We start from the raw sequence: 17137 nt of genomic DNA, 5'->3' as shown, positions 1-17137 counted from the left end.
TTCTGTGTAAAGAAGTAATTGAGCAGCAAGGCTTGTCCTGACTGTGCCAGAGACCGTGGAAACCCTGTTGGTTTGAAGGGCCAACATTCTCATGCCTTTGCTGAGACTTGCCAGCTCCCACTTCTGATAGCTTTTGCAGTGGTGTCCCTAGCTGCTGTTAACTACCATTGGGAAGCAGGCTTGTCAGTTATGCAAGTTCTAGCTCTGGCAGTTAATTCAATACAGGTTTCCAGGACCATATATGTGGCTAGTTTGTGCTTTGTAATTTCAACATCTCTTCCTGCTGAATTTTAACACTTGTGCTGGAGCCTACTTTCTTGAAAAATGATGTATGTAGATTGCAGACATTTGAAATGTCCTTTCATGCATATGTTTTTTGTTGTAGGTTTTCATTTTATTGAAAATGTAGTGGTGGTAGGATCCCCCCCCCCCCAATACCTTCGTATAGTATATCTGCCTGCATTGACTAGGGAAAGTTTTATTTGAGTTGGGCATTGCCAATTAAGGAGACTTGGCCTACCTTAATCAAACTGCAATTGTTCTAATGCACCTGTAATTTTCATGTTCAGCTCCCTCCAAAGAAATTGTTTTGTGAAGCCTAAATGAGGCACTTTCAGTAAATGGTCTCTATTTGCCTCTTTCCCATAAATAGTGTTTAGACCTGCTGGATTCTGAAGATCAATCCACTGAGCATTCCTCTAGTAAAATTTGCTTTCAGGTGCTCTTCAGAAAATTCACTAGATGCTGCTAGTGACAAACTACACCACTTCAAGCAGAAAAATTCATGTACTTAAAGAATCTGTAGACTGAATTACTGAATATAAATCTGTTACAGCCAAAACCAACCCGTTTGTGATCCATCACCTGGCTTCCTGCAGTGGTAAGTTGTCCACTGGTTAAATTGTGTACTTTATGGCTACCGTGAGTTTGCATTGCATCCACTTATGGGTATCGTATGTTAATGTTCACTGTTCTAGTGATAACACTTAAAACTTATGACACCCATGTTATGACCTCTAGATCTCTAGGAGAGGTAGATAACCCTCCATATTGGGTGTCTGTACATCTGAGGTACAGGACAAACATGCCATCGCTATCCTCAACTGCAACACTGATTAGCATTCATCTTAGTAAACATCTTGCTTTAGGTAGCCTGATGGGCTTACCAAGGTCTTTGGCCAAGGCACTACTCCAGGATGCTGCTTGATTGGTGCCTTGGCAGACAAGTCTCAACTTTCTTGTCATGTTCTGTGAACTTGATAGTTTGCAATAATTGGGCTTCTGCTGAGCAGAAACCTGAAAACAAGACCCCCCCCCCCCCAAAAAAAAAAAAACAGCCTGGTAGACTTCTAAAAGTAAGATGTCATGGGAGTAGAGTAGCAAGATGGTGCAAATTTCCAGCTATTTCCAATGCCACTGTTTCAGTATGTTCTGTCTTAAAGCCAGAGGATTAAGGTAGTACCCTTTGGGGGTAGTATTTGGCAGTACTGTTGGAAAGGAGCTAAAATTAACTGATTACTTAGCCCTCTGACGTTCTTGACAATTGGGTACTTGGCAGATGTTCATGTTTCACTGTTGCAGTCATTACATCTGGGTAATCTGCTGGCAGGTTACCCTCAGTTGGCCTGAATAACAAAGTCTTGGGTCCTGTGTCTGTTGCTGTTCCTTTTCTATGATGTTGGGTCGTCAGGGATATAAAACATGCAGTCAACGCCATTTTCATTAGTCTTTCTTGCCGTGCAGTGCCTGAAGCAGTTCACAAGTACCGGTCGGCCGACTCCTGAAATTTTTGATGTTCATAGTGTTTCACTGTTCATCATGCATACAGCTGCAGTCATAACAGATGGGTTCTCCTGCCGTCAGGCGGGTCCTCGGTCGGCCAAATTCCAAAGTCTAGGTCTGGCGTCGGTTGTCGTCGCTTCTTCCCCGACATCAGTGCGACAGGGGTATAAGAACCAGCAGACGCCATTTTCTTCAGTCTTTCTTGCCGCGTGGTGCCCGAAGCAGTTCACAAGTGCCGGTCGGCCAGCTCCTGAGATTACGAAAAATTTGGAACCAAGTCTTCTTAAAAGCTAAGTACCCCGTTGGGGAAACTTGGGGAAACTTTTTTTTTTTTTTCTTGTCTCGGACCGATGTCAGACAAAGTTTAATAATTGTATTTCTTGTGGGAAGCAAATACCGCATAAGGATTTCCATTCCCTCTGTATACCTTGTTTAGGCCCAGACCACGACGTCTCTGTCGCTTTTGTGCTACATTCAACAAATGCACTATTAAGCATCTGGCGGAGTTCGCCCAGCATTATTTTGGGAAAGCATTTAACTATACTATGTCGTTGGATACTCTGACTCGGGTTTTGTCTAAAGCGCAAAGACAAGGACTGACACTCTAGGTCTGCGGCCTCTACCGACACCACGCCAAAGCTGACTACACGTGGTCCAGTTCTGTGAGGTGCCTACACAGCCCCTGATTAGACTACACTTTTGGCAGAGTCTCTTGTACCCGAGGTCGCAGGCTCCTCTGCCCACACCCTGACTACAGATTCCAAAGCCACGCTTGGCGTTGAAACAATGTGGACAGATCCACCTCCACTCAAGGTTTCTTCAGACCTTCCTCTTCTTTCTCCATCTAGGCTTTCACCAAGTCTAAAGCTACCATGCACCCTAAGTGACCAGCTACACAGGGCCCATCTCCAGGCCCCATGCCTAAGAAACAGATGCTTAAAATGGCTGAGGATTTAATTACTCTTATCAGAGGTTCTCGGCCACCTTCGGACAAAAGACCCAGAGTGGAGGAAGATTCCCCCTCTGATCAGGGCTCCATTATTTCAGAGCACTGTTATCAGGAACAGTCTTACTCCCCTTTTGAAGACTCTGATGCAGAGGAATCTATTCCTTCTGTACCCCCCCCCCCCCTGAGGATTACTTATTTGATGAAATTCTGCATACCTTAAGGGAACACTTCCACGGGGAAGGCCAGGTACTTGCCAGGCAAGGAAAACACGCTGGCAGACAACCTAAGCAGGAATATGACAGATCCACACGAATGGAAGTTGCATCCAAAAGTTTTTACAGAAATAATCCAAGAATGGGGAAGGCCAGACATAGATCACTTTGCCTCCCACAAAAACCATCAATTGACAATTCTGCTCAAGGATCTTCCATCCAAAGGCCTGGAGAGTGGATGCTCTTTCAGTTGGACATCAATGACAGTTTATGCCTTCCCACCTCTTCCTCTGCTGCCCAAAGTAGTGTTTCACTGTTGCGGTCATTACACTTGGGTTATCCTGCTGGCAGGCTACCCGCTGTCGGCCCGAGTTCCAAAGTCTAGGTCCAGCGTCTGTTGCTGTTGCCTCTTTCCTGACCAGGGGTATAAGATGCAACCAATGCCTTTTTCTTCGGTCTTTCTTGACTCCTGAGATTTTCGAAATAGCCAAGTACCCCGTTGGGGAAACTTGAGCAGGCACAGGCTTCTGAGGGTATTTTCAGGCTTGATTTTTTTTTTTTTCTTAAACCTTCACAATCCTCAAACAAAACCAACTTCTGTTTAAAAAAATGGGCCAAGTGCTCCTCTCCTGCTAAAGACGCTTAGGCAAAATCTTCAGATCAGGTTTCCATTTCTTCTGATCAGGAATTATCTATTCCACCTTCAGAACTCTAATGCAGAAGAATCCATCCCTTCTGCTTCTCCTGAGGATTTTTCTTTTGGAGAAACTTTGCATACCTTAAAGGAACATTTTCATTGGGAGAGTCAGGATTTTTCAGAATCCAAAAAGGTTTAGGGATTTCCTTCCTCTGCATAGGCCTTGGGCTATACCTACAGTTCTAGACATTGATATTTTTCCAGAATCCAGCAGGGCTCCCGATTTTCCTTGCCTCCGGCTCCAAGTAAGCCAGACTGGTATTACTGGGTTCCTGACTCCCACATTTCTTTAAAAACCCTACTGCTGACCCTGAAACTATTTCTCAGGGTCCCAAGGGGTGTTGAGGCTTCTACTGCTAAAATTCCTACTTTCTGATAGACTCCAGGGCACTGGATAGATGGGGTAAGGTTTACACATCTGCAACCCTGGCAATCGAGGCTTTAAACTGTCAATTTCATATTCTTAAATATCGGCAGCATGTCATGGGCTTAAACAGAAAATTATTTCTGACTAAAATAGTGTTAAGATATATTGCATTCAGCGGAACAGTTTGGAAAGCATACTTTGCAACGTGTTTTTGCTTCCTTGGAGGCCTCTTGCAGGGCTGCTGTTACTATCTGTAATAAGGCATGCTTGGCTCAAGGAGCAAAGTCTGCCTGATAATGTTAAAGCAAAATTGTTGGATGTTCCTTTACAACAGGATACTCTATTTGGTAAGGCAGAAGAAGTTTTGAAATATGGAAGACCAAGCTAAATCTATGCAAGCTGTAAAATTTCCTACAAGTGCAGCCACCCAGGTTCACTGGGCACTGGCCCACTAAGAATTGGTCCTTTCCAGTACCCACCATAGCCGCTCTGGTCAAACCGAGACACTAAAGGCTCCAGGTTTGTCAAACTTACAGAACAAAACAATGGGATGCCTCCACCTCCAAATCTGGAAGTAGCAAGGCAACCCCCCCATGGTACAGTCTCTAACTTTCCTCTGCCATTTCCAAACACTTGTATTTTGGCAGCTCCTTTGGGGGGGGGGGGGACTAGCACTCCATGCACAAAATTTGGATCTATTTACCCAGGACAAGTAGGTTTTAGATGTAGTATCCCAGGGATACAGATTACTTTTCCACACGTTGCCAATTCCAGACTAATGGTGGGCTCTGCCTCCAATTCAGTGGGCAGAGGCCCAGAAACAAGTTGTCCCTCATGGATATGGAGGCTATTCAATCAGTACCAGAAAAGGAAAAAGGATAAGGTTTATTAAGATCTTTTCTGGTACCCAGAAAAGACATGGTGTCCAATTCTAGACCTATCCATTCTAAATACTTTCCTGGACGTTCCAAAATTCAAGATGCTGACTCAACAGTTACTGCCTATGCTAGGCAAGTATGTTTGGTTGGTAACTAGACTTGAGATGCTTACTAGACTTGAGATGCTTACCTGCATATCCCAATCGGAGAATCTTGCAGAAGATACCTCCACTTCAAAGCAGGCTGTTTGCATTAGCAGTTCTCTGCACTGCCCTTTGGTTTTATTGCGCCCAGGGTCTTAAAGTGCCTGGCACCAGTAATTGCATTTTGCAGACAAACATTCAAATTTATCCTTTATCTGGAAGACTGCCTAATTCAGGCAGAAAACAAGGACTCTCTTCAGCATCTGGCGTTTGTAAAAAGGCTTTTAACTTGCCTAGGGTACACCATAAACAAAAAATCGCAACTGGTACCCTGTCACTGCAAGCTTGAATACAACTGCCCAGATGGCTTACCTCATGCCAGACTAATCCAGTTGATGACTTAATTCAAAACAAGTGGCCACAACCCCAGTTGTCTGCAAGACCAGTTCTGCAGGCCTTGGGGTTCATGGCTTCCTGCATTCTTCTAATTCCATATGCAAGACTGCATGTGAGGAAACTTCAATGGTACCTAAAAAGCTTATGGAGTCAACATTGTCACAGCCTGGAAACAGATTCCTATCATTCCTTGCCTGCAGCAATAGTTCTATGGTGGGAAGAGGCTCGTCACCAGAGCAAGGGACTGTCATTCGTTACACCCAAACACTGACTACAGACTCATCAGACTATGCTTGGGGGCACATCTGGCAGAGATGCATTCAGGGCGAATGGAGCCCAAATCAGATGCACCTGCATATCAACCAGAAAGATTCTAGCTGTACAGAGTGCTCTGATAGCTTTCAAGGACTTTCTTCATTCAGGACAACTACTGATAAGGACGGACAGCACCACAGTCATGTGGGACATAAGCAGGGGGTATCCTTTCCTACCCCCTTTGCACACTAACTATGGCCTTGTGGAACACAGCCTTGTCTTACCAAATCTAAAAGCTCAATTCCTGCCAGGAAAGCAAAATACTCTGGCAGACAAACTAAGCAGAAGTCTTGTAGACCCACACAAATGAAAACTATCTGCAAATCTTCAGCATGTTGACATGCAAATGGGAGAGCCATGACATACTGGAGTGAGGCAAAAAGATCTCACAAAAAGCTTGGAAAGTGGATGCTCTATTCAGCTGGAAAAACCTCTATGCTTTTCCCCCTCTGCCTCTGCTCTCAAAGATCTTACTAAGTCAGGAAAACAATGATTCTGATTGCTCCAGACTGGCCTCGCCAACACTGGTATCTGCTCCTGTGCAGCATACCACCTTCCTCCGTGGTACCCGCCTCAGACACCTTGTCCGCTGTCTCAGCAGAACTTTTAAATTCTACACACTCTGCTCCAAACTCTGAATCTTGCAGCATGGCTAATCAACTAATTTCACCAGTTAAATCTCTCGGCAAACCTGTGATGTCATTTTGGAGGCTAGAAGGCCTAGTGCATAAAAATCTTATGCTGATAAATGGAAAAGATTCTGTGCATGGAATTGTGCACAAGGAATAAGCACAGAAATACCCAATATTCCTCAGATTCTGCAATAATATTTAATGAAGATGCTTCACAAGGGCCTAGCTTTCTCTAACAAAAATCCACGCCTCTGCCATTTCAGCTCGTTATAACACAGCCTTTCCTACTTTTCCTCATCCCCTGCTAAAGCAGCATCTCTGAGGGGCCAAAAATTTAAGACCTCAGGAGAGCACCAACTCTTGTATGGGACCTCAATTTTGAAAAACTCAATTTTGTGTTGGAAAAACTCACTCCTTTTTGAGCCAGTTGCTGCTGCGGACATAAAATTTCTCTTAGACTGCTTTTCTTTAGCAGGTCACTTCAGCTAGAAGGATCTCAGAACTACATGCTCTCATGGCAGTGGAGCCTTTTATTGTTTTCTACCTGGACAGGGTAGCGCTCAGAACCAATCCATCCTTTATGCCTAAAGTGGTATCCAGTGTGGCTCTTAATCAGACCATTCATCTACAAACTGTACATCCAATAAAAGTAGAATCCACTCCTTGTTCTGTGGATTTGGGAAAACAGTCAACTAAGATTCTACTCTAACAGGACAATCTCTAAGAGAATCTAAACTACTGGTGGCATTACTACTGGTGGCATTTGCTGCAGGGGCAGAGGAAAGGCTATCTCCATTTCAAAATGGATAAGCCATTGTATTTGTTACATGGTAAACCTGTCCCCAAGGGGATTGGATCCCATTCCCAGAGGGCTGCATCTACTTCTGTAGCCTCTGAGGGGTTCCTACCAGACATTCTAGAAGGTGCTACCTGGAGCTCAGTTCATACGTTCCCAAAGCATCGCCATTTCGCCTCCTCTAAATCCAGAGCAGGCTTTGCCACTGCTGTCCTGCAGGGCCTTATAGCTGCTCCTAATGCTGTATAATTCCATCCTCCCAACCATAGCTTTGGGATTCTACCCAAATTTAATGGCTGCAACAGTGAAACACTAAGAACATAGTACAGTTGTGTACACTCTATATAAATGTAGATGTTGGTGTATTCACTGTTGCAGTCCTGGTTGCCCACCTGCCAGCTCCCTACCTTTCTTTTTTTTATACCTTTGTTACTATGCTAAAAAGCCTTTTTTTGTTTGCTTTTATTTGAAGGTATATTTGTGTGTGTGTGTGCTGAACCTTAGCCTCTCCACAGGCTACATGCCCATAGAATGGCACACAGTAACGATTATTCCACTCTACAAAGGAGAGGCCACAACAGACCCTGGTAGCTATCGCCCCATAAGCCTGACTATGCTGGTCTGCAAAGCTATAGAGTGCATAATCATCGAACTCATTAACAAAGACATTAGGAACCTCCAAACACTTGACCTGACCCAGTTCTGCTTTAAGGGCAGATCATGCCTACTTAACCTGGTTGACCTCTTCGAGACTGTCTCCAATTCCATAGATGAGAAGGTGGTTCACACAGCCTACCTTGACCTGTCCAAGGCTTTTGACACCATTCCCCACTCGGGGAATTATAGAAAGTAACCAGCCTGAACATAAACCCTTATGTCAAGATGGGTTACCAACTGGCTTGGACAGAACTTGCATGGTAAGAATAGCAGGCTCCAGGTCCAACTCTAAACCAGTCACAAGTGGTGTCCCACAAGGTATATTTCTCAGAAGTACAGGTAAACACAGGAGGACTATGGCTAAGTTTGCAGATTGACTGCAAAACTGGGAGCCATAACACTCTGGCTGATATGGACAGACACTTGGTGTCAGTCATGGTTTCAAGCTAAATGCCAAAAAATGCATAGTCATCCCGTTTAGGGAAACGCCCATGAATTACTACATAGGTGGCAGGCCCCCTCTTATAGAAAGAGTTCTGGGGACCCAGGTAGATGGTATCTCCTTTGACAATCGTATTGCCATAGTAGTTAGGAAGTAGCCATAGTAGTTAGGAAGTAGCCCATCTAATAAATGGTTTGCATCTAGAAATAGAGGTTATAGTGCCCCTCTACTTGTCACTCATCAGACCCATCATAGAGTACAATGCCCCCTTTGGGATGTACCTCAGACAGTTCCAACAGCTGGAAAGACCAGAAAAGTACCTCAAGTGGATTATTGGCCTCAAACACATGTCTTATGCAGCCTGATTGGAAAACCTCCGGCTGTACTCTGTGGCATATCGCTTACTCAGCGGTGATCTCTGCCTGACTTACAAAGCTATGTCCAACTCAGAATTAATGGACATGTTCCACTTAGTCCAAGTCACTGCGAGCCACCCGCTCTATTGAGCTAAACCTTGCCACAACAATAAATAGAACTTGCTGGAGGGATAAATTCCTGTCACTCTCCATGCTTTGGAACAAAATTCCTTAATTACATTAGGCAGAGCCCCTCACTAACACTCCAAGCGAAACCCTGAGTGGTTGGGTAATGGAAAATACACCCCTGGGATCACTTCATTGGCTCTTGACAAAGGCTCTGATCAATGGGGTGGCGAAAGCTGACCCTTTGGCTAGGCTTATAAATGCCCTCTGGCAGATGACCTAATACCTACTTATCTGTATTCATACTGATTTTTTAATTGGATAAAATGTGTGTTTTTTTTTTTTTTAGAGCAGTGAACTTTAAGTATCTACTGCTGTAATTATTGAAAAACATTTTTCCATGATTTTCCCTTTTCGTAGGCATACAGTTAGGAAATCTTTCTTCAAAATCCTGAAGATTTTAAAGACAGTCTTGGAATAGGGACAGGGAGGCAGTTCAAAAAGAACCAAAACAGGGGGACAGGGAGGCAGTTCAAAAAGAACCAAAACAGGGGTACATATGTCAAGTATAATGCATATATAAATTGCTCATTTCCATTTACATCTCTGTCGAGTCAATTGATCTCCATCCCACAAGTATACAAAGCAACACAATGGCATTGGCATAGTCTCGTTTCCCATTTTGTACACTGAACAGTAACTCACACCCAATCAAATGTTTCTAACTCATCAGTAAGTCTTCAAATCTTTCCAAACCATGTGCCAGACAAACTGCATAAAACAAAGAAACTTGACAGTTTTGTCAGAATGCCTTTAAGCAGTTTGGGTTATCTTGGAGTACTACCTGCTCAGTTGGGACTGTCAAGTATGTGAACAAATTGAGGGCTTACAGTAGAAAGCTAAACCTTTTTCAGCAGTTTACACACACTGGGTGTGGGGGGGTTATAGTAAGACTCACATGAAAGCTAAGTTTGTTAGCTCAAGTTCTTTGGTCAGTAGGGGATAGGTACACTACTTTGCCCACTTATCTCTGCTCACTAATGTTTTCTCCTTTACCTGTCCAGAATTTTTAATATACCAGTCTAATTACCTTCTAGCAGTCGTTCAGTTTAAGAATGTAAACCCAAAGGACAAACTTTTGCCAAACTGCTAACAATCCACTAAGTTTGTAGTTTTAGCAGCTTTACAACTTTGACTGACCATGCTGGTTTTTCCAAGATTGCTTAGTGATGAAGTCACTCTTTGTACACATCTGAGTGTAGGTGTACTCTTTTTTTGTACTTTTCATATGGCAAGAGGGATTCTAGTCGAACCAAATTTCGACTGGTGTCTTCTGTAGATACTTTTCCAGAAAAGGCTGTCTGTTTTCCAAACTGACCCTTAATTTTGCACTGTTGGGAAGAATTCTGGATAGTTGGCAACTATACTGTTATGTAAGATGCTGTTAAGTATGGAGGGGGCAACCCTGTCCTTGGACTTCCAACCACGTGGCCCAAATTTTTTTTATGTCCATCTTCAGAGAATTTCCTAGGTGTTAGTAATAGAGCAGCAGAGGGCCTTCTGCAACAGTTAGGAGTATATTCTTGCAGTTGTATCTTTCTTCACATAGTGCTGCAGTTTGTACGTATCTAACAATAGTAGTTTTTGGAATGTAGATGGCCGTTAAATATAGAAACCAATTTCTAAGTATGTTGCTGAAAGTATTTCCTTTAGAGCTGTAAAGAATTATTAGGATTTAGTGTGTAACTAGTAGACAAGTAAGGTATGGGTATTTGAGATTATAATTTCAGGTTTGGGTAGACATAGTAAGTACAGAATGTTGTACTGCTAGAGTTGTACAGAAAGTGGTTAAGCATGATGCCATGTAGTACTTTCTGGGACAGCATCAGTGACATGCTTGCTTTCACAGTTCTGTGATGGTTGCTATTTTCTATGTAAGTGGGCAAAGTAGTGTAGTCTGTAGGTAATGCAGCATAACTGCAGATCCAGTCTTGTACATTTTTTGATGGCTTTGGAAGATGGATGTTCATTGTGTTTCACTGTTGCAGTCATTACAGTTGGGTTATCCTGCTGGCAGGCTACCCAGTCTGCCTGAATTCCAAAGTCCTGGTCCGACGTCTGTTGTGGTCGCCTCTTCCCTGACATCAATGCACCAGGGGTATAAAAGATGCAGACGACACCATTTTCTTCAGTCTTTCTTGCCACGCGGTGCCCAAAGCAAAAGCAGTTCGCAACTGCCAGTCGGCTGACTCCTGATTTCAGATCCGAAGTCTTCAATAAAGCAAAGTACCCTGTTGGGGAAACTTTTTTTCTTGCTCCAGACCGATGTCCGTAAAAGTTAACAATTGTATTTCTTGTGGGAAGCAAATACCTCATAAAGATTTTCACTTTTATTGTATTCCTTGCCTAGGCCCTGACAACGATGTTGCAAGTTGTCTGTTTTGCGCTAGATTCAACCAACGCACTATTAAGCATCTGTTCGATTTTTGCTTTGCATTGGCTGAAGGTTTAATTATATAATGCCGTCGGAACAGAGTACCGGAATTCACAAGTGCAAGGACAAAAAAGGATAGGCATCAGAGGTCCAAAACCGCTGAAGCCTCTTCTAGGCCAGTTGCTGACTATTTCTCAATGGATAGGACATGGCATTTGTTTCTGCTATGCACAGCATGGCAAATCAGTGCCTAAGAATATTGGGGCACATTCTACCAGGGCAGCAGCCACATTGGCAACTTGGAGTTCAGTGCACACTTACCAAGCACCATCACTTGCCTCGTAACTCTAAATCTGTTTCCTGTTGAAGATAAGATAATGTAAGCAATTGTAGATGGGACTTCCCCCAACAAAAGGCTAAGTTTTTTGTCCTTTTGTAGGAATTGGAGAAAAGTTGCTTGACTTATTTTGGGCCTAGTCTAAACTTCATTGTTTTCTATAGACTTGTCAGATGTAGTTTCTCTTGCCTGTAGTATTCTGATTGCTCAGTTTTTAAAATCTGTAAGTGCAAGTGGAGTTATTGCAAGTGGCAGTTCCATTGCTAAGCTGTGTAAATATCCCTGAACTCTGCGTAGTGCTCAATTGCTTTGACATTGAGTTTTCTGAAAATGCATATTTCAGCTTCAAAAGCTACACAATTTTTCACCATAGACATTTGTGTATTTTCTCAGATTTAATAAGACGTCAGGAAGAGCTTCGTAGAATGGAAGAGCTTCATAATCAGGAAGTTCAGAAACGGAAGCAGATTGAAATGAGGTAAGTTGAATGCTTCACAATGCAAAATGAGGGACTGTTTATTTTGAGTAGTCTTTGACGCATGGTTATTTCACTCTAAAACTTCTAAAATTGTAAGTCACAATTCAAGGCAGCTAGGTCCATTTTGCAGGAAGTTGTCTTGCATTCTTTTACTTTGGGGGTGAAGGCCTCGCATCCATGAACTCTGGTTCTGAGTTTGCTCAAAATTCAGCAAAGTGGAGAAAGTGATAAGAGCAAGTAGGATAGTGGCTTTCCTAGTGTAACGGCAGTCTGACATTCTGAGCATTTGTCGAGTGGATGCTGACAAATAGGATTTCATTTGATGGGGAAGGCACACTGTCACATTTCTGAATAGTGGTAAGTTTGTGCTGAAACTTGGCTACTGCCACTCCTAGTGGTCTGCTGCCACCTTGTATTTGTTATATACAGCTGTGTGAAAAGGTCTTTCAGGTGTTGGTATTGGACTTGTAAACCTTGTCAGTCTAATTGCAAGTTAATTGGTTTCTGAAGCACCAATACAGCACTCCGGCACAAGTCCAGGGCTTCCTTGCATCATTTTTTCCTCTTTTTCAAGATGTTCATTGTAGGCTCACTTGTTAGTATGGCTGGAGTGTTTCTTGCCGAAGACATGATTGGACATGATTGTGTGGTCCCAGTGACTGGCATCAGTCTATAGCGGTGTCTGCCTTTCCTTTATTCCTTCAGAGGTACTGCAATTTGGTTGCTGCTTAGATTTCACAGGAAGGTTGTTTGCTTCAGTAGAATTTTTTCTCCTGATTTTTGACAAGATGGTGTTTTTTTAATTACGGATGTGTATTAGCTTGACAGGAAATAAATCACCTAGTACATGCAGCTTTTGATGTTTAGGTACCCCTCCCCATAAAGCTAATTTGCCACTTTACTTTTTGAATCTGAGGGAAAAGGGGGCAGATTTGTTCCTGGTTCAATTCCCAGTTGGATGTTAAATGAACGAGGACATAGTTATGGCTCCCTCCTAGGGCATCTCTCTAGAAAGCTTTTAAATATTGAGGGAGCATTTGAACTGGTGGTATTAAGTCTAGTTTCAACTTGGTGGGCATGTAAAAACCCAGAGATTTTTTGGCTATCTGAGGATTTTTGATTCCTTTATTCTCAAGCCACTAACACAGATAAGTAGACTACTTGTAATACCTTTTTAAGTTCCTGGTGTAATGTTAGAGCCCAGAGAACAGTGTCTGGCCCCTTGGGTTATCTGGTCTCAGCAGTTGGGGAAATACCTTGAAAAGGCGTATCCCTCTGCTAGTCATGCATGCCCCTGTCTCCCACTCTGAATGCTTCGCCTGTATGTGTATTATGTTTGCGGAAGTGGTTGCTGTCTGTTTCAGATGTTCCCGGTTGGGTAAAAATCTTCTCAGGTTTATCAGGGCCACATTTTTCTGGAATGCAGGATACAAACTGACCTGAAGGTCTTTTTTTTTTTTTTTTTTTTTAAGCCTTCTCTTAACTCATCACTACCAGGAATTCTCTCAGAACTCTGGGCTTCATGGCATCCACCATTCCATTGCTTCTCTGGGAAAACTGCGCATGAATTACAGTGGCTTCTGAAATCCAATCCAGTGTTAATGCAACATGCACATCCACTAGAGTTCCCAGTTTCTCTTCTCCCTTGCTTTTGAAGAGAGGTTACTTGGAGTTGACAGACCCATGTCTCCCACTCTATCCTGTAACACTTGTCCAAGAGATGGTCACAAACACCTCAGACACAGGATGGGGAGCATCTTTCTGCTCCATAAAAGCATGAGGGATCTGGTCCAGTCCCCCCCCCCCCCCCCCCCCCGGAATAGTGTAAAAGAAATGAGGGCACTGCTGCTGGCTCTGCAGGCCTTTTAGTCTTCCTTCATCCCAGGCCCTATAATTTTGCAGGCAATGTGACAAACTAGCAAGGAGGGACAGTTGTCTCCTCTTCAGACTAGCCCAGTAAGTGTGGGAGCTGGCAGTTGAGCTTCAGACCCCCTTCAGGCTATGTACATCATTTTCTTTTACCTGAGTGTAATGGCCGACACCTTGAGCAGGTCTGAGACAGTCCAACAAATGGATGCTCCACAGGGATGTCCTATTTGCATATAGCAGTATTAATCGCACGTGTTTACTCCTCTTGCTCCCCGAACATCCAGCCAGTGTACAAAAGTTTTTGGTTACTGGTGTGTGGGACTCTGGTTACTGGAATGTGGGCCATAAGTGACGTTTGCACGCACCAACCCTCAGAACTACTCAACAGCCTGTTTAAACATTGTGTTCTTGGCAGCCCAGCAGTCTGAGCTCCAAGATATCAGGTTAGTGCCCCATTGGGAACTTTTTCAGTTAAATTTTTGTTCTAGTGCTTTGTTCCTGTCATCTAGAAAGGGCAAGTTAGATACCCCACAAGGACTGCCACCATCACTTCTGTTTAGGTTGGTTGCACTACTACAAGGTCTGCTCCATTTGCTAGACATGTGTGCCCAAAACTTTGCACAGCCATCTGCACACCATCTTTATCTGGAAAACCAACGTTTAAAATGGTTAGCCTTTTGATAGAGAGGGCTCTGCTGATATACCTGCTGAACTGCTGAGAGACAAGACTATTAGGCCTACTACTACTGTGCCTCTTTCTTACAACCCTCAGCCTGTGGTTGGCCTAGTTGAGGATTTGGGCTCTGCTTCAGATACAGCAGGTACCTCCACAGAAGCTGTACAATCCTGCATGGAAGGGGATGTCTGTGGAGGCTTTTCCAGTGTCTTCCTCCAACAGGGGTGGAGGACAGCTATTTCAGAAGGCCTGTCTGATCCCTCTGGTACCTTAGTCACCAGATTCTAGGCCTTCCTCTCTTCAGATGCCCGCCAGGCCTCCCGGAAGGAATCTTAAAACCTATTTAATCTACTCCTGAAAGCATGCCCGACTGGAAGGCTTTTCAGCCAATTACTTGTTTACAGCCTACCACTACAGGACCTTCCACCATCCCTCCTATCGAGAGTCCAGGGCCTCTAACATCAGACCCCTCTCTAAGGGAAGAGGATTTCTGTTCATATAAATCACTCTTTGCATGTCAAGCAAAGGACCTCCCTGGCCCTCTTCAAGAGAAATCTCGAGTGGGTGGGTAATAAAAAAAAAATTCACTCGGGATCACTCCAGTGGCTCTACTCGACAGGCACTCTGAACTAAGGATGCATGGCACAATACCAGGGTAATCCTATGGGCTAGGCTTGTAAAGGCTCCAGGGCCATTAGCCTAGTACACGCCTATGAACCTTTACCTCTTGGCTACCTTCTCCCTTAGGATACAGCTCCCCAGAGAAAAAAAATCTGTTAACCCTGACTCCCCAGCTGAGGATTTTTCCCTTGGGGGGGAAACAATTAGTGGGTAATCTCTGAAGTGACTGAGGTTCAGAAAAGGGTGGTATGACCTCATTCAGATGGATACCCCAACTTTTACTGCTGTTCCATACAATTCTGCCTGCCTGGATTCAGTCTCCAGCATCCTTGAACCCTGACTCTCCAACCCTGCTCAACACAGACTGAATGGATTTTATAAAGTTCCTGAGATTTAAGTTTGTGTCCTCCAGCAGACTTTGCCACCATTTCCACTGATAAGGCCTCTGAACTATTGCCTTTCACTACCATTCTCCCATTGCCTTTCACTACCATTCTCCCAGCTGACAGACAGCAAAACTGTGGAATGTCTGGCTAAGAATTTACACATTTGATACTCTGGCCATCAGGGCTCTTAAGTACCGGACACTAGGATCAATGCTTTCTTTCTGGCAAGTCTCCAAGAAATTGTCTTTCACCAGATGTTGCCAAAGCTTCACTTTCCTTGTTGCTGTCACCACCTAGGTTACCAGGCAGTCAAGTGCAGTTGTGTTGCAGAGGCCTCAGCCAGCTAAGCAACATCAGCATTTGCTTTGAGAAAGTATTCCCTGCTATGCCTTCAACCTCTACCAGATGACTTTAGAGCCAAGCTGGTTGATGGCCCACTGGACAGTACCACTCTGGTTCAACAGTGGCTGATTTAAGTCTGTACAACAAAAGGGGAAGAGATGCAGGATTTAAAACGCCTAATGGTCTCATTAAATTCCAGAGGAATTACCCAGCAAAAAATCTAATTTATTACAAAGCACTCTTGTCCTGCTGCTCCCATAAGACCCAGCAAAACAACCAGGAAGCAACCTACTCTTGCCAGAGCTTTCTCCTGTAGCGAGATGCTGCCTTTTCAAGATGGGGCAGGTAGTGTCAGTAAACCCTAAACCCACCCACCCTCTCCCACTGTCTTACTGTCTTAGTGTGGACATAAATAGCCTCACAAGTGGTTCCTTTCAGTAATATAAAATGAGTATTATTATATGACCTGGCTTATGCCTCCAAAGAGAGGGGGTATCCCCACAACCTCCAGAACAGCAGCTCCATCTATTGGAGCCAGTACTGGAAACATAGATGTCTTAAGGCACCATCAAGTGTCCCAGGGTAGGATTGTTTACCAACAGTTTGAACTGGTATTAAAGAGCAATTGCATCTTGTTTGACCTGGAGTTCTTCCTGCAAACTGATGGGGTGGGGATGGGCTCCAAGTGTGGGGGTATTTTGCAAATATGGTGGCGATTGAAAGAGTTTTTTGTTGGAGTCTCATTATTTCTCCCTGTTGCAAGACCTATATTACCAGGACTATGTCTTTATTCTGTGGGATGGCCCCTCTGAGCTCATTTGAGTTTTTGACTTAGATCTTCCACTTTTTTTGAGGTTCACACGTGGTAGGGAGAAATTAAATTCCTTACTTGGATGTGATAAATTACACTTTTACGGTCCTTCATTGCAGAGATATTCAGAAAGGAAAATTAAACGGCTTCTTGCATTTCAGCAGCTCACACCCATTCAAACAGGCAGTTGTCAAGGGGGCAGTGAGTGGCACGTATGGTGCTGCTTTGTCATTATTTTTTGGAGTTTGATATCCTGAAGGCTGTTTGAGGAGGGTATCTCCTTCCACTTTAATCCAGGAGGTCATCAAGAGGGAAAGGGGTCATTTCAGAGCTATCCAGGGGTGAACCTTTACCATTTTGAACCAATGGGTTCAGGCACTGAACCTCCGGGGGTAATTTCTTGTACTGTTGGGTATGGAAGACCGGATTTAGGGG

At 43.8% G+C, this 17137-nt stretch overlaps 2 protein-coding genes across 9 annotated transcripts in view; both read left to right on the top strand.

Moving 5' to 3' along the window:
* LOC122789416 overlaps window positions 1-17137 on the top strand; it is a 1105687-nt gene that overhangs the window by 222277 nt on the left and 866273 nt on the right. The gene's annotated exons all lie outside the window — the stretch shown is intronic.
* The window catches only part of NONO (non-POU domain containing octamer binding), a 677532-nt gene that overhangs the window by 106162 nt on the left and 554233 nt on the right, over window positions 1-17137 (top strand). For all 7 annotated transcript variants that reach the window (XM_044056848.1, XM_044056846.1, XM_044056852.1 and 4 more), the window contains exon 7: window positions 11913-11997. In XM_044056848.1, the coding sequence (XP_043912783.1) occupies window positions 11913-11997 (85 nt within the window). The remainder of the gene's footprint in view (window positions 1-11912; window positions 11998-17137) is intronic.

Source organism: Protopterus annectens, chromosome 14.part0 (assembly GCF_019279795.1).
Source record: "Protopterus annectens isolate FY-2018-M chromosome 14.part0, PAN1.0, whole genome shotgun sequence".
Classification (NCBI taxonomy): domain Eukaryota; kingdom Metazoa; phylum Chordata; order Ceratodontiformes; family Protopteridae; genus Protopterus; species Protopterus annectens.
Note: the sequence above shows the minus strand (reverse complement) of the source record. Positions and strands in the feature narration are given on the sequence as shown.